The 20,518-nt window shown below is 39.6% G+C and overlaps 1 protein-coding gene across 1 annotated transcript in view; it reads right to left on the reverse strand.

The window, feature by feature from the left end:
• LOC139306005 (adhesion G protein-coupled receptor L3-like) overlaps positions 1–20,518 on the reverse strand; it is a 122,903-nt gene that overhangs the window by 35,375 nt on the left and 67,010 nt on the right. The window contains exons 8-12 of the mRNA XM_070929964.1: positions 19,479–19,517; positions 10,483–10,666; positions 5,524–5,646; positions 4,047–4,252; positions 1,477–1,653 (exon numbers count right to left, since the gene is read on the reverse strand). Coding sequence (XP_070786065.1) covers positions 1,477–1,653; positions 4,047–4,252; positions 5,524–5,646; positions 10,483–10,666; positions 19,479–19,517 — 729 coding nt within the window. The remainder of the gene's footprint in view (positions 1–1,476; positions 1,654–4,046; positions 4,253–5,523; positions 5,647–10,482; positions 10,667–19,478; positions 19,518–20,518) is intronic.

Genomic DNA, 20,518 nt, shown 5'->3' on the forward strand with positions numbered 1-20,518 from the left:
AAATTATGTTGTTTGTTTAGCCTATTGAGGCAATTTCATATTTTTTAAAAATTAATCTTAGTGGAGAAATTTGCTGGTCACTGCAGCTCTCTAAACATGTACAGAAGACACTTACGTTGTTTAAGGTAGAACTTATATTCATTGGTTCATTATTATTTTAAATTGGCCGTTAAAAGCCTGCATGTGTTGGTCGCATGTATTGTTGTTGAAAGGTTCTGTTAATGCATAAATAAAGCTGTTCTTTACCTATTCATCAGCATTTCTATTTTGTATGTGCATGTGTTAATGTTTACGAATGGATTAAATTTTGATGGCCAGAGTTTTGTTCTGTATTATAAGAAGCATAATAAGGTTTGTTGGACGTTTTTAACTATTCTTGATGTGGTTTTGGTATCCAATAAACAAAATAGGAAAATCAAAAACAAAACAAAAAAAACATCTGGAATTTACAGTATATTCTCTGTTAATGCAACCTTTGAATAGTGTACTGATAGTAATTGCTAAGTACTGCTACTAGGCTAATACAGTGATACTAATAATAGGCCTAGCTTTTTACAAATACTTGAAAGTAAAATAAAATACAATTAACAAACAAATAAACTATGCTTTAGAATTGTTATTACATAATGCACCATGTTACTACATTTTCAAGAAAATAAAAAAGCTGCAAGTTCATTTTGTAATAATCTTCTCAAAATGTAATAACTTATTACGTAATGCGGCAAAATTTATTACAAAATGCGTTGGGACAGTTTATTACAAAATGCGGCAGTTTATTACAAAATGCTGCTTTATCACAAAATGAAATGACAAAGTTATTACATTTTGGACGTTTATTACAAAATGCACCGTTATTACAAAATGCGGCTCAACACCCCCCAAACTATCCCTTGCCCTCTATGCCACCATAAAGAAATGAATGAACTGGCCAGACAAACAGAGGTAGTAAAAGGACAGGTACAGACCTATTTCTGTAGTATTTATTAACAAATAAAAACTATAAATATAAACTATATTTAAAAAAACACAACGTATAAAATGTTGCTGCTGTGTACACAAAACACACCACACACTGCAACCAATCTTATATTTGGCCACACACTGGAGGTTTAACACAGCTGCAATCAATACACACTTGTGCTGACAGGGTGATTGTTTAAAACTATATGAATAGGGTGTGTATATGGCACTTTAAATGTTAGTCTGCAAAGTGCAGTGAAGGTCAAAAAACTGTTATCAGTCTATTTTACCCTCTGAACTTAAAAGCAAGGGACATATAAAACAGCAATTTCTGCTTTACAATGCTTCACCCAACCTTACTTTTCTTGTCAACAAATCATCTTGGAATGGACTGTCTGTGTAAACCATGATGAATGCATTTTCATTTTCTTCAACTGCATTTGGTAAATTGCACATTTGTGAGGATAAACAGGTCCATTGAGAAGCAAGAAAGGAAGAAGAAAAGAGCTGGCCTACCTTGACATCTACATGGGCCATGAGGACTGCAAAATTGGTTAGATGAGTACAGGAGCATGTGGTGTGTGTCCTGTTGGTGCCGAGCAAGCGGCAGTCCTGCGTTGACCAGTAACCAGTCATGGTTCTCTTGGAGTAACTCCAGAATGAACAGTTGGGGTTGAAGTTCTCCTCTGATTGCTGTTAGACCGCAAAAAACACAATAAATGAGAAAAATCAGACATAGTGGAATTAATAACAAGAAAACATAGAGAATGACCCTCGCTAGATAAAACACAGGGGTCTGGAGTTAATCACACATTAGCTTTGTCAATTTCTACTTTCCTTTGTTTGCAAAATAAACATCCTCAAAACAGGCTAATTTTCCCCCACTGCAATCCATATCCATTCTAAAGTGAATAGCAGGCGGTTTTACTGTCATACTGCATCAAGCGGCCCCATGCCTGTTTTTCATTGTGTTTTTTGACCTTTCTCTTTAACTTTCACTGCGTGACAATGGACTGCCCCACTGTTTAATGGGCACCACCGCTGTCTGCGCCGGGCTAACGACTCTAACGACAACCAAGCCTCCCTGCTATCTCGCTTGCCATTTTGTAAAAGTAATCCATGACACTGAGGTTGGGTAACACACAAGCACAACAAAACATAACTGCTGATAAATAGACACATCAACTGCCTTTCCCTCATGAGCCCAATTTCTTTTGTAGCTCCGGAAACAAAAAGAGTACACTCGTGATCTTTTCCTTTGTGGCTCCCAGCTTCCAAGGTTAAACATATCTGCTTTCTTACTATAAACACAGTGAGGAGCTGTAGTTTTTCATAGTTTCACACTTGCTGTAGGGTAATTAGTCTAATAAGGTTTATCATCTGTTAATGTAAATTTGCCACTGATTGAGTTTACCCTTCACACATCCACACCCTGTGTAAAATATGCCACGGAAAGGAGATAGGATGACCCTCTGTCCCATTAATGACTTTAATTGGTCCCATTAAGTGTTGAGGCAAGGAAGCAAAACAATAACTAGAGGACACATCATCATCCCATAAGACCAGTGATCCAAAACCTCATGGTTGAAAGGGGGGCTTAACTGTGGGAAGCCAGAAAAAGAGGAGCCCCCGCTCGGTAGCAGAGTTGAGATAAACGAGGTTTAGTTTCAAGGGCAATCGATTTAACATACCTCAGATAAATAATTAATACTGTCTGAAAGCACAATATATATAATAATTTATGCATACATTCTGATTACCTAGGGCTGCGTTATTATGGCCAAAACATTTTTCTTTTACTTCTTACTAATATTCAATTATGATTATCACAATTCTTTTTCCATTTGACTTTGATTCTTCAAAAATACGCCAAATATTTCCCCACAGAAAATAATAAGAAAGTGTTCTTGCCTGCAGCCACGACCACACTTGAGAAGCAGAGACCAGTTAAACAGAGCGTTCTCTTAACAACACCTCTGATTGGTTCATCAGTTTACCAGACAATAGGGAGCCTTTGATTTGATGCACCGAAGCAAGCGCTCTACATGCAAAACATCAATATTGTATTCAATCAAGTTTAATTAACTGTGCAAGCAATAACTGTATTCATGATTATTATATGATTAATAGCACAGCCCTTGGTGTACACAAAAAGCACTCCGCAGTATATGTAAATGTCTGCATGTTTATTGCACTTTAACGTGATGAAACGACTATTCCAGCAGCTCTATTGGCGCACTACAGTGTTATAAGGGGAAGAAGTGCAGAAAACACACTTTCCCAAAAGGGCACTGTTTTATTGAAATGACTTGATCTGAGCAAGAAAAGGGTATTAAAGCGCCAGTGCCCCAACATTAGACCAACAGTAAAATTACTGAATCTACAGTCCAAATTACAAATTACACTTAACGCAGGTGAGTCACAGCAATAACTGCGCTGACATTGGCCCCTGACATTTTCCCACCATTTAATTTTGACATCCATGAGCTATCGTCATTTTACTCTCTCTATCCCTCTGTGCTCTGTTTTTTTTTTTTTCTGCTGTTGTTGCTTCCTTTCCAGTCCCTCCTACACATGAGACCCACCGCAATTCTCTTATGGTTGTTCAACATCCCTGATAATCGCTGAAGGCACTGTTCGTAGACAAAACAGGGATATTTTGAGGGTAGCAGAGTGTGGAGAGGATAATGCAGTCAAGAGGGAGATGTCGCGACTCCCCACAATAAGTAAGCAGCCTACAGTGAGGCTCAATATGACTGATATTTCAGGCTGATATTTGTTCAAACTAATAAACAACAACATGCATCCCCAGCAATTCTGTTTCCCACAATTTAATTTTTCACACCTTTCTGTGAATAAACTTCTTCATATTAAATGTTCTTGGTTTGAGGTGGGACTTGTACCTCTTAGTTGTGCTTCACAGATAGAGAAAATTGTGATGAAAGGGTTCTATCAAGAAAGTGCATGTGCAAGTGTGTAAGTAAAGGAGAAAGTGGCAAAAAGCACATTAAATGCAGAGGCCGTCACATCAAAGGCAAAACAAAACACAACTCAACTCAGACACGTATAAAGAGACAGAAAATTACCTGTAGATGTTTGATGGTAAAAATGACAGGGTCAGAGAGGTAGACTTTGTTAGAGTCCTTGTTGATGGCAGCCGTGATAACTGGTGAGTTGACGATGACAGAGTAATTGGTAGCCATGGCTTCACTGCCTAACTTCATGCTGGCGTTCTCCGTTGAAAGGTAGACCCCGATGTGTTTGTACAGGACGAATGCTATCCGAATTTCACCTGCAAGAGGACGATTGGGGAAACAGTTCAGTCCACCACTATTTTCTAAAATATCATTGTTGTAGGATTGAGATGTCCCTCAATTGGAACTACAAAAAACCGCCCCAGACCAAAAGTACACAAAATTATGAGCCCAGTGTCCACACACCATACAGTGTCGTAGCAGTCTGTTTTTTCTTTCATCGAGACGCAAAAAGTGCAGATTTTATGCTAGTTATATGGCATATAAATACTATTGAACTTCAACTTTAGCAGCACTAGAGAACAAAAAGAATACTGGAAATAATCACTCAGTTGAAGCTTTGTTGACACAAGAACCAGAAACATATAGTAACTGTCAAAACTGAGACCAATGTCAAGGTTGCCAAAACAGTTCCACAAAAAAGGAGAAATCTTTCCTACATCAACAAACAGTTATTTTAATTCAGCATCCATAAAATGTGGTTGGCACTCTGCTATTGGTACTGACAAAGGCGAGCATTTTTCTTGTTAATAATTTCCTCCTCTCTTTCTCTCTTATACACATCTCTTTCCCCTCCCGCCGTCTCACTTTTGAGCACTGATATGAAAGAAAGTTCCCTCCCGCCGTGACAGAGATCACTCACTCAGATGAAAAGAAAACAATTTGGGTGCTCTAGCGCTGGATGACGGGGAAAATATCCGCCACCCTGCTATAATGATCTGCCTGGGCACGGCTGGACATGGACTTAGTCCTCCAGCTGAGAGGTACCGGGCGCAGCTTGAGTCGATTCTGATTTGCATGAGCTGATAATAAAGTCTAAAAATGGGGCTGCACTGCTGCTGAAGATAGCTATGTATTGTGTCTAACTGCCTCATTTACAGTTTAGAGGCAGTGCTTGAATGTAACTAATTCTACAGCCAGGGTCCTATTTGAAGGCTGCTGAACGATCCCTGTGCTTTATATGCAGCTCAACAAAGCATTTGAGAAGCAAATTGAAAGTTATTCACAGGCATCTGTAATGGAATTCCTATAAAAACACTGCAGCCACATGCAATGTCACATCCAGATTTGGGGGGGAAAAAAACAAAATGGAAAGAATTTTTGATTAATTACAGTAGATCTTGTATGCCACAACGTTTTTTAAGTAATACAACAGTATTCCTATTACAGCCAAGTAGCATTTTGTCTGTTAAATCTATTATCATAAGCCTGAATAATATACCCACTGAAGTTGCGCACAAGGCATGATTACACTTCAAACCAACAATAGGGGACCAATAAAAGCGGATTAAAAGGTTTGACTACTCACCGTTTCTTCCGTGCTGCTTTAGTGTGTTAGCTGAGAGGTGGATGGAGTTGCCCTGTCCTCCAGTTTGTGGGAACTTCAGATCAGGCAAATTCCCATCTGTGCTCATCCTTGCCACCTCCAGCTCTGCACACATAAACAACAAATGCAAGCAAGACAACATTTAGTAATCAATAAGGTTGTTCTTTATGATACACAAGCTAATAGACATAGAAAGTGCTGCAGACTATATAGTTTATATATATAGGAACTGCAAAGGCACAACAGTGCACAATATCCCAGCTAAGGCCTTAAAGGAACTATTCAACATTATGGGCAATACGATTATTTCTTGCTGAGAGTTAGATGAGAAGATTGATACCACTCTTGTTTGTGCCTTGAGTACAGAGCTGGAGACCATTAGCCTAGCTTAGCATAAAAACTAGAAGCAGGGGGAATCTACCTAACTCTATAAAAACGCAACTTGTTGTTTTCATATTTCTCTTGTGTACAGATTAAATAAACAAGATACAACATGTTAATTAGTTAGTTTTAGCGGTGCTGGTAAGCGCATATCACAAAATGTCAAAGTATTTCATTCTCGTCAACATCGCCTGGAGCTTTTCTGAAAGCTCCGATACATACAACCTGGTGCTAACTAATACTCAAGTTCCTGAAAAAGGAAACATGGATGCACCTTAAACAATTGTTTTAAGTTCTCTGTGGATGTGAATGCTCGCAAGTCATAAACAGTGGACTTTCTCTACCTTTTGTCCCATATCACAAGAACACAGCATTATACAATAACAAAGCTAAAGCTATCATAGTTGTACATATACAGTACAGTTAAAATATATAAATGAACAATAAAACTGACCATAGACTCATTTGTTATCATTGCTATTAGGTAAAGATCTAACAACAGCAGGCAGCAGCCATGAGTAAACTTCAAACACATCTCCATTCACTGACTGAAAAAGCCCTTCTCCTGTAGCAGCTGATGTTATTAATCCATACATCTCCAATGAGCACTAAATGCAACATATCCTTTCTTGAGTCAAGGATTGCCTCCCTCTCAGCTCTCTGTGTGCAAGGGAGGTTAGTGTCTTGCTATAGGCCTCTTAATCAAGTGACTATCAAGTGTTTGGGTGACATTGTTTCCTCTTAAACTGTAATAAGAAAGGTTGTCTTTGCCCTTTGAAAAATAAAAGAGGCCTTCATTTCAATCTTTTTCTTGAGAAGAGCAGAGAGAGCGAGAGATAAGGAGGAGATAAAGACCAGCTAAGGAAGACGAGCTCACTTCTGCGGCAACTCAACAGCTGTTGTGTCTGAAGCAAGTTCCTAATTTATGGTTCAAAGACTCCGGCGTCATTCAGCAGAGGAAAATGAGCTGCTGATAGGAGCCTAGCTGAAATAAAAAGCTCATTCCATCAAAGTTATTATGGCATGATACAATTCAGTTTAATAAAGAAGTCGAGTGCGCTCTAATCTCAAGTACCGGTGACCTGCGTGAAGTCTAGGCATTCCTAAATGTCACATGAACTCCCAAAGCACTGAGATGAATCCACTGATTCATTGCTAGGCACAAGTACAGAAAAGAGGTTGCACAAATGGCCTCTCGCTTGTAAATTCCCAAAGTAATAATGTAGTTCAGGTAAAGGATGACACTTTTTAACCATTATTGTACAGCTTTTGCAAATAATGATTGTGTAAAACTGCTACATGTTCAAACAACGGTTATATGTATTCCGGATGTCTGAAAAACGTTAAAGGAAGAGCTCAACTTTTTGAGAGTGCATTTGCATTTGTTGATGAGAAGATCGATACCACTCTCATATCTATACAGTAAATATACTGCTACTGCCGGCTGCCGGTTAGCTTACCTCATCGAGTTTGGTCCAAAGGTAACAAAATCCACTTACCAGCACCTCTAAAACTCACTAACACTGTATTTCTTGTTTGTTTCATCCGTACAAAAACCAAAGTGTAAAACGACACATGGTGATTATCTGCCAGACTATTTCTTGGCCTAGCGGAGTGACTCCCTGAAGTCTTGTCATCAGTGTGAGGTTGCCAGATAACCAGCGGAGACTGCAGGAAGTTACTGCGTCTGTCCAAGGAAAAATCCAGCACATAACCCCGTGTACATGTTGTTTTTACACTAGGTTTTTGCTTCATATTCTAAGCAGATTTACCAAAATGCCAAACTATTGCTTTAATATTTTGACCAAATTTAGAAGAATTTTAGTTGACACATATGCATCTATTCACCTGCAAATTATCAAAAGCATGCTAACTGGACTGTGGCATTGTGTGGTGAATCTCAACTTGAAACCCAATTTCATAAAACATAAGAAACAGATACTTCATTAAGCCTGGTAAGGCATTCAGCTGAAGATCTGATGTCAGTGGGGTATGACACCTCTGTATTTGATAAAGGTTAGTGCCCACGAAAAGCTACAAAGAGGCCACATTTAATCCTCCCTTTGTATCTGTTCTCATACAAAGGCTTCCCATACTTTCTTTTAAAAAAAACCTTTGTATTAACATTCTCTTGTGCTTTTGCAAAGGCCAGGGGGTTTTGGTGATACATTCCTATTCAACTTAGCTAAGACAATACCCCAGATAGCTCACCATTCCCTGGATTCCAAGCCTGCCTTTGGAATAAAGGAAGCATTTTTCTTTTCCCTCTCTCACCCTCTTTTCCCTGTGTGGTTGTGTAAAAGAGCTTACGATAGGCTTTAAGGAATTTCTTTGATGCCATAGTAGTTGTTGGACCCAAAGGCTATACCTTCAAAGCCCGTTTAAATAACACGCTAATCGGCAGAAATCTGTTCAAGAGATTATCATGCAGAGAGTGAAGCACACTCGTGTGCAGACAAAGCCTGAGACGAGCACATGCACTGTGACGTGACGTGTAAACACAAACACAGACACAATGGACGAGGAAATATCCCTCGTCTTTGAAAGCGAAGAAAATAGATCACATTATCAGCTTGAGCCTAAAATTGGAACAAGGCTTTCTTACTGTTCAAGACTCACCATAAAGCAAGGAAATCGGCTCACCCTGACATTGAGAATGTGTCACCAGTTGCAATGCGTGTGAGCTACGGCACACCTGCACACACAAAACCCTTCACTTTACCTGTAATTCAATGTGAGGGATCAATAATTAGCTGCTGCAGTGATTACCAATGTTTAAATGGGTCTCCTTGTCCTCATTTAACTACCCTGCATGGCATGAGGGATTGCAGGAGCCAACTGGCTGAAAGAAAAATAAGCCGAGCAAACAGAGAGATAAGGGCTAGTAAACATGTCACCAGGACATAATTAACCAGACTACCACTATGAGCTATAAAATCTCACTCGAGTTGAGCAGGCATCGTCTCATTCCCCTCTCCAAACGAGCCCAGAATCTCCTTAATACCCAGATGAATTGTGTGCCAGATACAATAAAATCCTTTTTATTAATTCTCCTTACTTCCTTTTAAGTCAGTAGACCTATATTTTTACGTTGCCATGGCAGCAGGAACTTGAATAAAAAAAACCTTGCTTGTTCAGAGAAGAGGGCGATACATCATAACATTATTTTTTTCTTAATTCCCCTTGCCCCACTAGCTGCTGTCTGCAATAAAGATTATTTGATTCAATTTTATTTTTTGCTTTGTGAATGCTTCCCAGTGTAAACTGCAGATTTAATACATTCTACTTTTCAACAACTGATGTATCCAGTTTTTAAAAGCACCACTTGGAAAAATGTTGATGACAGAAGTTCCATTATCTGTACTCGCTGGGTATTTATCTACTGAAAAATGAGTACTGATCCCTGATCTGCAAGACAAGCGGTTGATTCCGGCTAATAATTGACATGAATATAAACATAATCATTTGAGATAATTGTCAATTTGCAGCTGACTGTCATCAGCCATAAGCAGCCCTGCCAAACTTAACTTCCTGCGAGGGAGAAAGCATTAATCCAGTGACCTTCACACTTGTTCCACAGCCTCAAGAGCTCTGCTGTCAATATGAGAGCGCCCTGGATCAATAGCAGTATGGTGAACTCTGAAACCCCCTGTACAACTGGCAGGACCAGCGAAGGATGAAACACTTCAGACACACCAGAGGAACACCACTACAAAACATATAGACAAAAGCAAAGATTCAGCTCTTTAAATTTAGCTTCTAATTGTCTAAATATCATAATTGACAATGCTGTTTCTCCCAGCTGAGCTAAGTATTTGTTTCCCAGCAGCTTGAGGAGAAATCCACTTAATTTTGTCCTTGCCGGTTTACTCATGCAGATGAAGAAAATTAAAGTGTACTTTGCTTGCTGGCATTCAATATTCACTGCTTTCATCTCTAAAAACATAAAACATAAATCCAGATATCTTCAGTCCCCTCTGCTCACAAATGTGTTTTGCTCATTGTTCCTTCATTTGGATGTTCGACCTTCACTGTGCAGAATAATGTATGTGCAGGGTTTGATGTGGAAACTTGAAACCTCCGGGACTTTTTAGTGAAGTACGAGTACGATCTTGAGTCTAATAGTTAAACTTTTGAAACGAACAATATTTGCATACTTATATAATCTGGATTTTTCAACAAGGGAGAAGGGGTAAATGTAATTTCAAGAATCTTTAACTTGGTGATTGAACTTTTTGAGGAAAAACCAAGTCAGGAGCAGCGATGAGCTGGTGGAGAGGCCACACTCGGTATTGTAGTATCACATGATGCACACTGGCCCAAAAAGGCAATCCAGCATAAAAACGGTGAATACAATTTTATGAGTCACATACACCCTGAAATGACAATCAGAATTTATACGCATGCTTTCAACAGGCTGGATTGGAAAAGGACTAAAGTGCCCAATGAAACGTACAAAACACGGAAGCCTGAAAAAACTTTGACAGGAACAAATGAGGCGTCATCTTGGTACGTTTGCGTGTGAAGATACACAGCAAAAATGTCTTGGCATATACTCACGGATGTTGTCTGTGTTCTCTTGCACGATGTCCGTCTTCAGCAGGTTGTCAGCCAGGACGAAGGCCCCTTGTTCCACCGTGTCCAGCAGCATGGTGGCGGCCTTCAGCTGCTCGCCAGTGCTCAGCTCCCTCCATGCTGCCTGGGCCTGCGGCTGCAGCAAATTGTTGACCGTCTCCACCATGGCCTGGGGGAGTCCAAATCATCGATTTAGTGCAAAGACGACGCGCTAGCCTGGGACTGCTGTTGTTTTGACATGGTGATTTGGTAAATGGAATGATATGAGTGAATGAAGATCAAAGAGAGTTCAGGACTGAAAAACAAATCGCACAGTCCTGTGGGATTGTGCAAGGAAGAGGCATGAAGGGTTTCTTTCCCCGCTTTTCATTTGAATTGAAAATTCCATAATCATCTTTCTACTGAGCAATTTCATGACCCTATTTCCAATTCATTTTCAAGTTATGCTTTTGGACATGGATCGTCGTAGCAGCAACACCTGCATGTGTAATGATATCGGGTAAGTTGTTAGGTTCCTTTTGTTACTGTTTCCTTTTATCTACATGAAGAATTAATCATGTAAATGAATCAGAGCCGATGCTTACAAGACTAGAGGCCAATTCTTACATGACTTGAGGCTAGAGTCTTTAATTGGTGTGATTAATGTTCTTCCATGCAGACAATCCCAATGCACAAAAGCACTACAAAAAACACCACAACACTGCGACATTCCGATGGATGTACAAGGTATTTGCTGGTAGCAACAATCTGCGACGATTCAGCTCACATCTTTCCTGCATATTAATAGCTGAGAACAACTAATAGGCCTTCTTTAATCTCCCCACAACAATGCTGAAGCTAGTAAGCAAGGAAGAGACAAGAACATTCTCAAGACAAGATGAAAAATTAAGAGCCATTAAAGATTTAAAAATGCCAATGGCAAGATTTATGAATGGAATACTAATTGGTCAAGCAAAGCAATTCATTCCCGGTACCACGCAAAAATGAGCCTGACTGCCTGTGGAAAAGCCATTTCAAAGCCTTTACAGTACAGTAGGTGGTCAAACGCATAATTATTAAAAATGTCCTGCACTACTAATAATAGTAACATTTCCAAGCTCCAAAGAGCAAATCATATATATGTGATGAAAAAATGTTTACACACTTGCGACATCCTGAGCATGGAAGCTATGATGTATGTTAAAAACAGGGGGTGTCATGCCACAGAGCTTCTCCCTGAACTTTGCTTAGATCCCCCTTTTGATCAATGGATTAAGAAAGGGAATAAGAGTTTTAGTATGGCTCAGAAACAGCATGGTCATAAAGCCAAAGGCAATAAGAGAAATCATCAATCAGCTCTAGTGTATAAAATGAACTCCTGATCAAAAACAGGAAGAAAAAAGAAAAACTGGCTTTATAGTCATGAAGCATAAGTGTGATGGCCCCCTAATTACCTAATAATGTTAAGTTGTATGTTTGTTTCAAATCACTGTGATAGCAAGAGGAGACGGAGGACTGATTGTATTCAACTCACTGGTGCTGGATGAGAATTTCAAATAGCACCAGCTGGCTTTTCCTCATTCAAAACATACCCCGCACACATTAAGCCACCCACACCCAGACACAACCACACACACACACACACACACACAGTGAAAGACTGACGCAAGAGTGAAGACACACCTCTGCACCTGCTAGTATACAGAAACACAGTCAGGCACAGGCACAAGCCACAGAGCGTGCACAGTAAAACAGCTACACGTACACATGCACAGTCTACCACTACTACACTTTGATGTAATTATTCATTATCTGCAGCCAATCTCCAATCACACCTTTTGACATTCAGCTAGAGGCAGAGGTTGATTCACTCTCAATTAAGGAGCTCTTTTTCTTCAGGCACTGACATTTCTTTTTCGTTTGCTCACCGCTGCTTGGTTGTTTTTTTTTCAGCACTTCTTAAAACACTGAAATAATGGTTCTTCAGGGAAGGGATTGATGGACTTGCATAGGAGGCTGTCTTGCTTTTTTTCACATGCAGAAGAGACTAAGAAAAAAAGAACAAGGTGGAGGAATAGTCCACCCCAAAGCCTGAGGGATGGGTCAGAAACTTGTTGAGGAGGGAATATACAATGGATAATTGATAAACAAGAGTGAATAAAACAACCAAAGGCAGAGTATACACTATGTATAAAAAATGAATATTGGAATGAAGATCAGCTTTCTTACTGCCCCCTCAAGCATTTATGAAGCCCTCCAAAGTAAAACAATAAAGCAGACTCACGGTGCACTATTTGGACATGCAATAGATTACCAAATCACTGTGATGCTAATTATTCATTACTATTATTAATGTGCGTATGGCATGCCAATTTTTCCCTCATTCAAAGCAGAGAATGAGATCATGATATAAAGATTGTAGACTATTGTCTCCATGTTGGAAGGCAGGTGACGCACAATGTGCTTTATGGATAAGACAATTACCTGAACGTGAGCATACAGGCACTACACATACAGTGTAATGCAAATGTCTCCTTTACTGTTTATAATCCCCAATAGCAAGTGTGTGATAAGCTACTTGTAGCTAACAGTGCTGCTGCAGTCTGAATAAGTTACAGCCGAATTGTGTGAAAGGAACTTCCAAAGCAAACCAGGGCAATTATATTCCTCATAATTCTGTATATCTAACAAGTTTAAGTCCAATCCAGTAAACTGGTTAAATGACAATTTACACAAGTAGAATAACTTTAAAAGGTCATACTGAATACAAACAGCACTGCAGCGATCATTGAGGACATTGAAGTCATTTCTGGGGGTTTTACATTCTACACATCCAAACGTGAGAATCGAAGTGTCAATGTTAAAGAAATAGTGACATTTTGAGGAGATCGATCATAAAATTGATACCATTCTCATGTCACAGAGGGGCTGGTAGACATACTTTGTTCCCCTTGGACAAAGCCAGGCTAGCTGTTATCCCCGTTTCTAGTTTTTATGCTAAGCTAAGCTAACTGGCTGCTGGTGTTAGCTTCCATATTTACAGTACAGACATGAGAGTGGTATCGATCTTCTCATCTAACTCTTGGCAATAAAACAAATGAGTGTATTTTCCAAAATGTTGAATTATTTATTTCAGGACACTTTTAAAGCACAACAAAAATGTTTCAAAAACAATCCAGTTCTGAAACTTTTTATGAGCCAAGAAGGAGCATAATTCATTAATTTATCCAAAAGCATGAAAATCATCCAAGTTTTGAATGTACAGTGACTACATGATGAGTTTATTTTTATATTTATATATATATATATATATTTTTTTTTTAATTTTAAATCTAAGCATTTTTTAAATCCAAACTGTGGCTCTAATCCCAAACATGTCAAATTTGCATATTTACATTTTTTATATATATCAAAGCCACCACTTCCTATTCCTATTAAGTGTCAAAATGTTTTTGCTGACATATTTTGCACCCAGGGGCGTATGTAATATGTCTATCCAATAAAATGCCATCACTGTTATTTTGGATTGATCCAGCCAACCTACCAAATAAAACCTGTAGGTATATTTTTGTTTCTAAACTTATAAGCAGTATGAACATGTGTCAAAGGCGCAACATTGCCAAAATCACTGGTGCTGTCAAAGGAAGCATAGCCTGTCATTAAAGAGAAAAACACATCACTCCTCTCTTCTTTGTCTATGTAGAAAGTGACAACAATGAAGACAAATTCCCATTTTGCAGTCCACATACTGTCTATGTTTGAACTCTTAAATGGAATCCCTTTCCACGTTAAATCCTTTCCTAACCCGCAATCTAATGGAAAAAGACATCCAACCACAGAAAAAAAGATCTCAAAGCCATTTCATGGGACCTTGAAGGTTAATGGATGGGTTTAGTTTAATCCAAGTAGCAACATAAACATCCAAAAAGCCCTTTTATGCAATACGGGAAATATGTTCATTTGCTTTCTTGCTGAGAGATAGATGAAAAGATTAACCACTCTCATGTCTGTATGGAAACACATGGAAACAGCTAGCCTGGCACTGTGAAAAGCTAACAAAATCAATCTACCAGCCCGTTTTTTAAACTGTGCAAAAAAATATTTCTTGGCCAGACGCAGTGACTTCTAAGTCCTGATGTCATTGTGAGGTTGTCAGGCAACCAATTAATCAAACAATTAATTTAAGATAAAATGGTAACGATAAGATTATAGATAGCAAGTGGGTTGAGGTCATGGGTGGTCAGTTGGTAATGGTTAAATATTAACTAATATAATTTAAAGTTTAATAATTTATTTAGAGGGATAATATATTCACACCAACATCCATGTCTTTTCTTGCCATAATGCTATTTCAATGCCAAACCCTCCCTGTTTGTATTTGTGTTTCCTCCATGTAATCCATCGCCATAAGGGGAGTCTTGTTTCTCTCCATTCTCATGCACAGAGCAGGATAATTGCATTTTGAAAACGTTGGGCTCATTCTACAAAATTTCATGAGATCAGTGAGAGAACAGCATAATTTCCAGCCTCAGTGGGAAAACACCAGGAGGAGGAGGAGGGTGCACCCAAGCAGCACACCACTACCATCATCATAGCATCATAGTCTGTGCAGTTGAGTCGTAGAGATGTGATGGTGGCTTGCTGCTATTTTACTGCTATTAGCACACTGCCACTCCATCTGTCAAGTGTAGCAGCTCACTCTGCTGCTGCAAACTCCCACCATTTTTTGAGCTGAAAAACATGTAAGCCAGCAGTAAAAAACTATATTCTCGTTCCCAGTACGTGAGGAAATGCTAATCGTTAACTGCTGGAATGTTCCACTTGGAACAAGGATGATGACTGGGCGTGAAAAGCAGCAGTGCACGGGCCATTTATACCAATGCAGAGGGAAGGAAGGGAGAGGTGGACATTAGCTTGCGCTTGGCAGGAGTCCAAGCCAACCCGTGGTGTGTGTGCTTCTATCTGTGTGCTGATTGATGAAATGAACTCTGGGTCTGGGAAATTGATTCTGGCTGAGGCTGATCTCCCTTCTCTTGCCTTCCTGGCTTGCTTGCTGGTCTGCTTTCTGTGTGCACTCTGCTCTCATCCCCTCATTTCTCTCCTCACTCCTCCCTTCCTGTTCACCAGTTGGTTCCTCTAACTTGTTTTCTCTCACTGACGTTGAAGGCTGATCTCAAAATGGGGGTGGGGGGGAAACAACACAAACAAGGTGGGATGTCTTGTTCTCTCTGTCCTCTTCTATCTGACTAGATGTCTCTTGGCACAGGTGAAGCTGTTGCATCATTTCTGTATTTCATTCGCTGTGTGTTTCATTTCACCTGCTAGCCAAATCATCTGTCTTCTTTGAGAATCTCTGCAACCTTCTCGTTTAATATTTCATGAAACCTCTTCTCTGTAGTAAGTGGGTGTATGTGAGTTTCTGAGGGATTACCTTTGAGCTTTTTTTCCCCATCTTACTATTGTACTATTCCCAAATAGGGGCCCTTTATTTACAGCAGAGAGAGGCAGACTTTCATTTGAAATAGATACATGCCTTTATTTCCAAGTTTCCCGATTTCGTAAGTATTTATTATTGTATTTTAGAAATAAGCCTCCCTGTTTTCTGATTTGCAGCTTTTTCAATTTGCTGTTAATGCTGTTTGCTGCATCCAAGTTCACCTGCTGCCTTATCAAATTTGTGTATTACACAAGTCCAACAGAGTCATGTTTAACTCAACACTTGAGCTGCTCTGAGTTCCTCTTTTCTAGCAGAAATATTTTTCATTTCCAGTTGTTCGTTCGCTTATAAAATGTGCAGCAAGTGTTGAGTTTAATTGACGAACAGCATTATAGGAGAAATTGGAATGAATTAGTTAATGACAACAGTTTTTCTGTTAAAAAGAGAAACATGGAGCAGCAGATTGGTGAGTATGTCTATTTTGTTGTACAGATGGAATTAGTGCAATATTTATGTATGTACTGCACATGTATTAATTTACATATCATCTAAAAAAAGAAAGAAAATGAAAACCAAAGGATATTCTGAAAACTTTGCTAAATCAATGAACAAAAACATAAATTCCTGAACATTTGAGAGGTCCTTCCACTCTCTCCACTCACACAGATTATTCAGGCAGAACGCTGCACTGCAGGCCAGCTGAGGAGGTTTATGAGGATGTGGTTATCTTCATCTTTCAACAAATTGACTACCAGGGAAATTTTATCATCTCGTTACATTCCCCAACAAGGAGCCTCCTTCCGTTTCGCCTGCTCTAAGGTCATCCTGCGCTGTGACACTCCCCCAGTCATCTTTGCATGCAAAGGTGTCATTTTAATGAGGGGTCGGAGCTCAAAATCTTCCCTGTATCCTGCCAATTTGCACTCACTTGGCTCCTACTAAGGCACAAGATATTATTGGTATCTTTTATGAGTTGAAATAGCAGTATTCATGGCATAATTTACTGAAAATCCCACATCTCCAACATGCTTTTAAACTAAATAAATGCCGGAGGGAGAGGCCATTTGAAGCTAGCGTGTTTGACTTTAGCTTTGGTACAACATAGATGGACATAATCACAGTAATTGGACGACCATAATGTCACTGCCTATAAACAAGCTGCCATTAATATGACCAAAAGGCACAGGAGGCAGACCACTATTTTTATCATGTTTGTTCGAAATCAAAGGGCACAAGAGAGAAACATTCCTGCAGGGGAAATGCAGAACATGGGGAGTTGATCATTATTCGCTTTGCAGCTTCATCAAGGCCTGTTCAGTGGGATTAAATCAGGTATGACACGTGGCAGAGATCACTGTTTATGAACAACCAAGAAAGTTTCAGATGTAGTCATAATTAAGGATTGTTTCATCTACACAGGATCAACAGAGGCAGGGAGATTGCTACAGGCTGAACCGTTTGTGAACATGTAACTGAAACAGCAAATGAAGCTCTCTGTATTGAAATTCCCTGCTGATCCTAACAAGTTCAAGACCTCAGTACCAGGTGAATTCAAGAGTCATCTTCTAGTTTACCACTTAAACAAGATAGAAGCCCTCCATCACAATGAGAAGCACTCCTCATCTCATTTAGACATCAACATCAAGCCTTGTACTTTATCTCGGATTATGTCCTCCTTCATCACAGCCACACCTGCGCTCACACAATCTGGCTTTTCCCAAAGTACCGTCAAAGTCTGTTTTTGGCACCGTGCGTGGTCTCTGAGCAGAGGGACAGCAGAGGCAGGTGCACCTTTCATTTGCTTTGTATTCCTCTGCTATTCCCACTTATGTCAACCACCAGGGCCCTGTTGGAGAAAACATTGCCAAATTTCCTTAATAAATGAAGGTCCCTCACAGGCTGGCAGCGCGTGCAGTCACTGCCTGCGTTTACCTAAAGCCACAGATGTTGCTCCATTATTCCAGTTCGTCAAGTGAAAGCTCTTCACTGTTGTTTGGGTTTGTCAACGCAGCTAGGGAACGGAACACAGGAGGAGGTGCACAGCTGAGCAGTGTGTACAGTCATGTATGATGTGTACAATACATCCTCAAAGAATAGGGTTAAAATGCGGAAACATGAACCTAGCAACCTAGCAAAAAGTCTCCCCTCAGGATGAATTATGATAACATTTAGCATCAGCATCAGTTCAAAATTTGGATTCATCCAAGACGTCCAAGCACTGCTGTAAAAATGGATTGCAAATATACAGTATTTTTAAAAATGGCCCACTAATTTCCTAAAGCAGCTGGTCATTGTAGTTTTCAGCAAAAGTTACTCATATAGAAGTAAATAGTACATTTGTTGAGGACCATTTTCAGCCACGGATTAATACCTACTTGCAGGGCTAGTGAGTATTTACAGCACCAGGATGGTGCATGATTCAAAAGAAACTACAGCACCCACGTTCATTATAATCAAGTAACACATCGACCGGTGCAATGGTGTGGCTTAATAGTATGTTTTTCATTCTTCTGGTCAACAATGGAGGTCTATGGCACAGAGCTATTTCAGGCTTTTGGCTGCACAGACAATTGACAATTGTTGGTTTTGGTTGATTGTTTCTATGGCATTTGTTGACAATATGAAAAATATAGAATACCATCAACCTTATCCTTCAAGTATCTCACACCCACAAACCCATCTGCACATGTGAGCATGTTCATCCGTATACAAACATACATTCCACTTGGATGGCATTTGAACAATCACATGACCATATACAGAGTTAAATGCCTTCTGTCATGCCTCAGAGGAATCTAGGCAAAATGCACGTTGCTTAACATGAGTGCTGCATCACATTCGTATAAAACAACATCTGGCTCTAATGTGCAGCTTTATAGGTGCCATCTGTATGGAAGACAGAAACGTCAACTTCTTCCATAGTTCTCTTGTCAAGGTAGAAATTATTTTTGATGACAGTTAAAATGTCACTCCAGAGTTACAAAGTTAACAAAACCACTCAGTAGCCTGAGAAATAGCTGAGTGAAGCGATAGAGACCCCCCCCCCCCTCTAAATTGGGACACGTATGCATTATGCATCAGGGAAAATCATAACTTGCCATGACTTTGGCTGACTTAGTAGTTAGAAGTTGACTTGCTGGTATAATGAGGTCACTTCTTTTGGCTCTTAAGCATTTGCTGAGAAATGTAGGAGTGTGTTTCATGCCTGAGAGCTTCATTTTTGACTGATGCTATCCGCTTATGAGGGTTACTTTAAAGCAGTGCTGTTAAAATGTGAGAGTTTTGGGGCGTTTTTAAAATGATTGAGACCTCTAAGAAGTCCACAATGGATATATGGTATTTGAAAACATAGAAACTTTCAGCCTGGTATTAGAGAAGGAAGGAGAATATCACAACATGCATGCAGGGGAGGATAATGACATATGACTTAAACATTTAGGTATGAGGTATATTTGCTTGCTCTTTCCACGTCAAAAGGTCAAACTTCAAATGTTGGGGTAAAAATGAAAATGATGCCACAATGAAGGAATGGAGAGTAGGTATAAGGAAAATTTGGTCCAAATACCTGAACATAAAACCGGCAAGAGCGCTCTCGTTTTTGTAGCTGCAAGAGAAAATGCAAAAGTTAGCAAAAGGTCGACTCAAATTATTTCACTTGAAACACATTTCTGCTTGAAGTACAGATTTGAGAGTAGTGAGAAAAAAACACACCACCTCACTATGGCAACCCTCACTTTACATAAATTGTGTGAAAACCAGTATATACATTAATTATACATTAGACTCTTGTGTTAATTAGCACTAAAATAAAACATACAAGGCATGTGGGAATACGCCTGTGACACTCTTAAATGTCATTTCAAGGTTAACATTTTATTTAATTTTAATTTTTCACTTGAGAAATTCACGTGAGAACTCACAATTTAGCATACCTGACAAATGCTGAAGCTCAGGCTCAAAGAAATGCTGTTAGCACTGCATGGAGAGTGAATAATTTTAATTGAGTTGTGATACAAGCAGGGTAGCAAACAGAGCTACTGTGTGGCTTAACAGCTAGGTTCTGGTACCATGCTAAATCCCATGCAGATTAGCTCCAAAGAGTACCATCTCCCCATAAAGGAGCCTCTTGCTCTACATCACAGCCCACTCTTCTGGAAGCGGTCCCATCCGTACCGTTCGCCAACTACCCTTTGATCATGAAAACGACACTGATCTCGCCGTTTGCCAACTCAATCCTTTCATTGTCTGCTGGCAGAGAGCATTGTGCTTCGCTATCAAAAAAAAAAAATCTTTAATTTGCTTAGCTCTTTGCAGATTGTGTCAAAATGATTGAACTCGGGAGGTAAACATCAGCCACTGTCAGAGCAGAGAGGAAGAGTCCTCTGGGCTCCGGTGTTTCCTTGGGGAGAACTCTCATTAGCAAAGGAAGTCGAACACAAAAGAAAGCTGCAGGGCCATTTTTCTCCATACATGCACCATACTGCAAGAATGGAGTATATATATCAGAAGACAAAGAACTGTAAATCATAGGTAAGCCCTGACCTCTTAAATAAATTATCTTGGTTATAAAAGCTTTTTTTCATTTCCCTCAACCCAGCTGCTTTT

The sequence above is a fragment of the Enoplosus armatus genome, chromosome 23 (genome assembly GCF_043641665.1).
Source record: "Enoplosus armatus isolate fEnoArm2 chromosome 23, fEnoArm2.hap1, whole genome shotgun sequence".
NCBI classification, from domain to species: Eukaryota; Metazoa; Chordata; class Actinopteri; order Centrarchiformes; family Enoplosidae; genus Enoplosus; species Enoplosus armatus.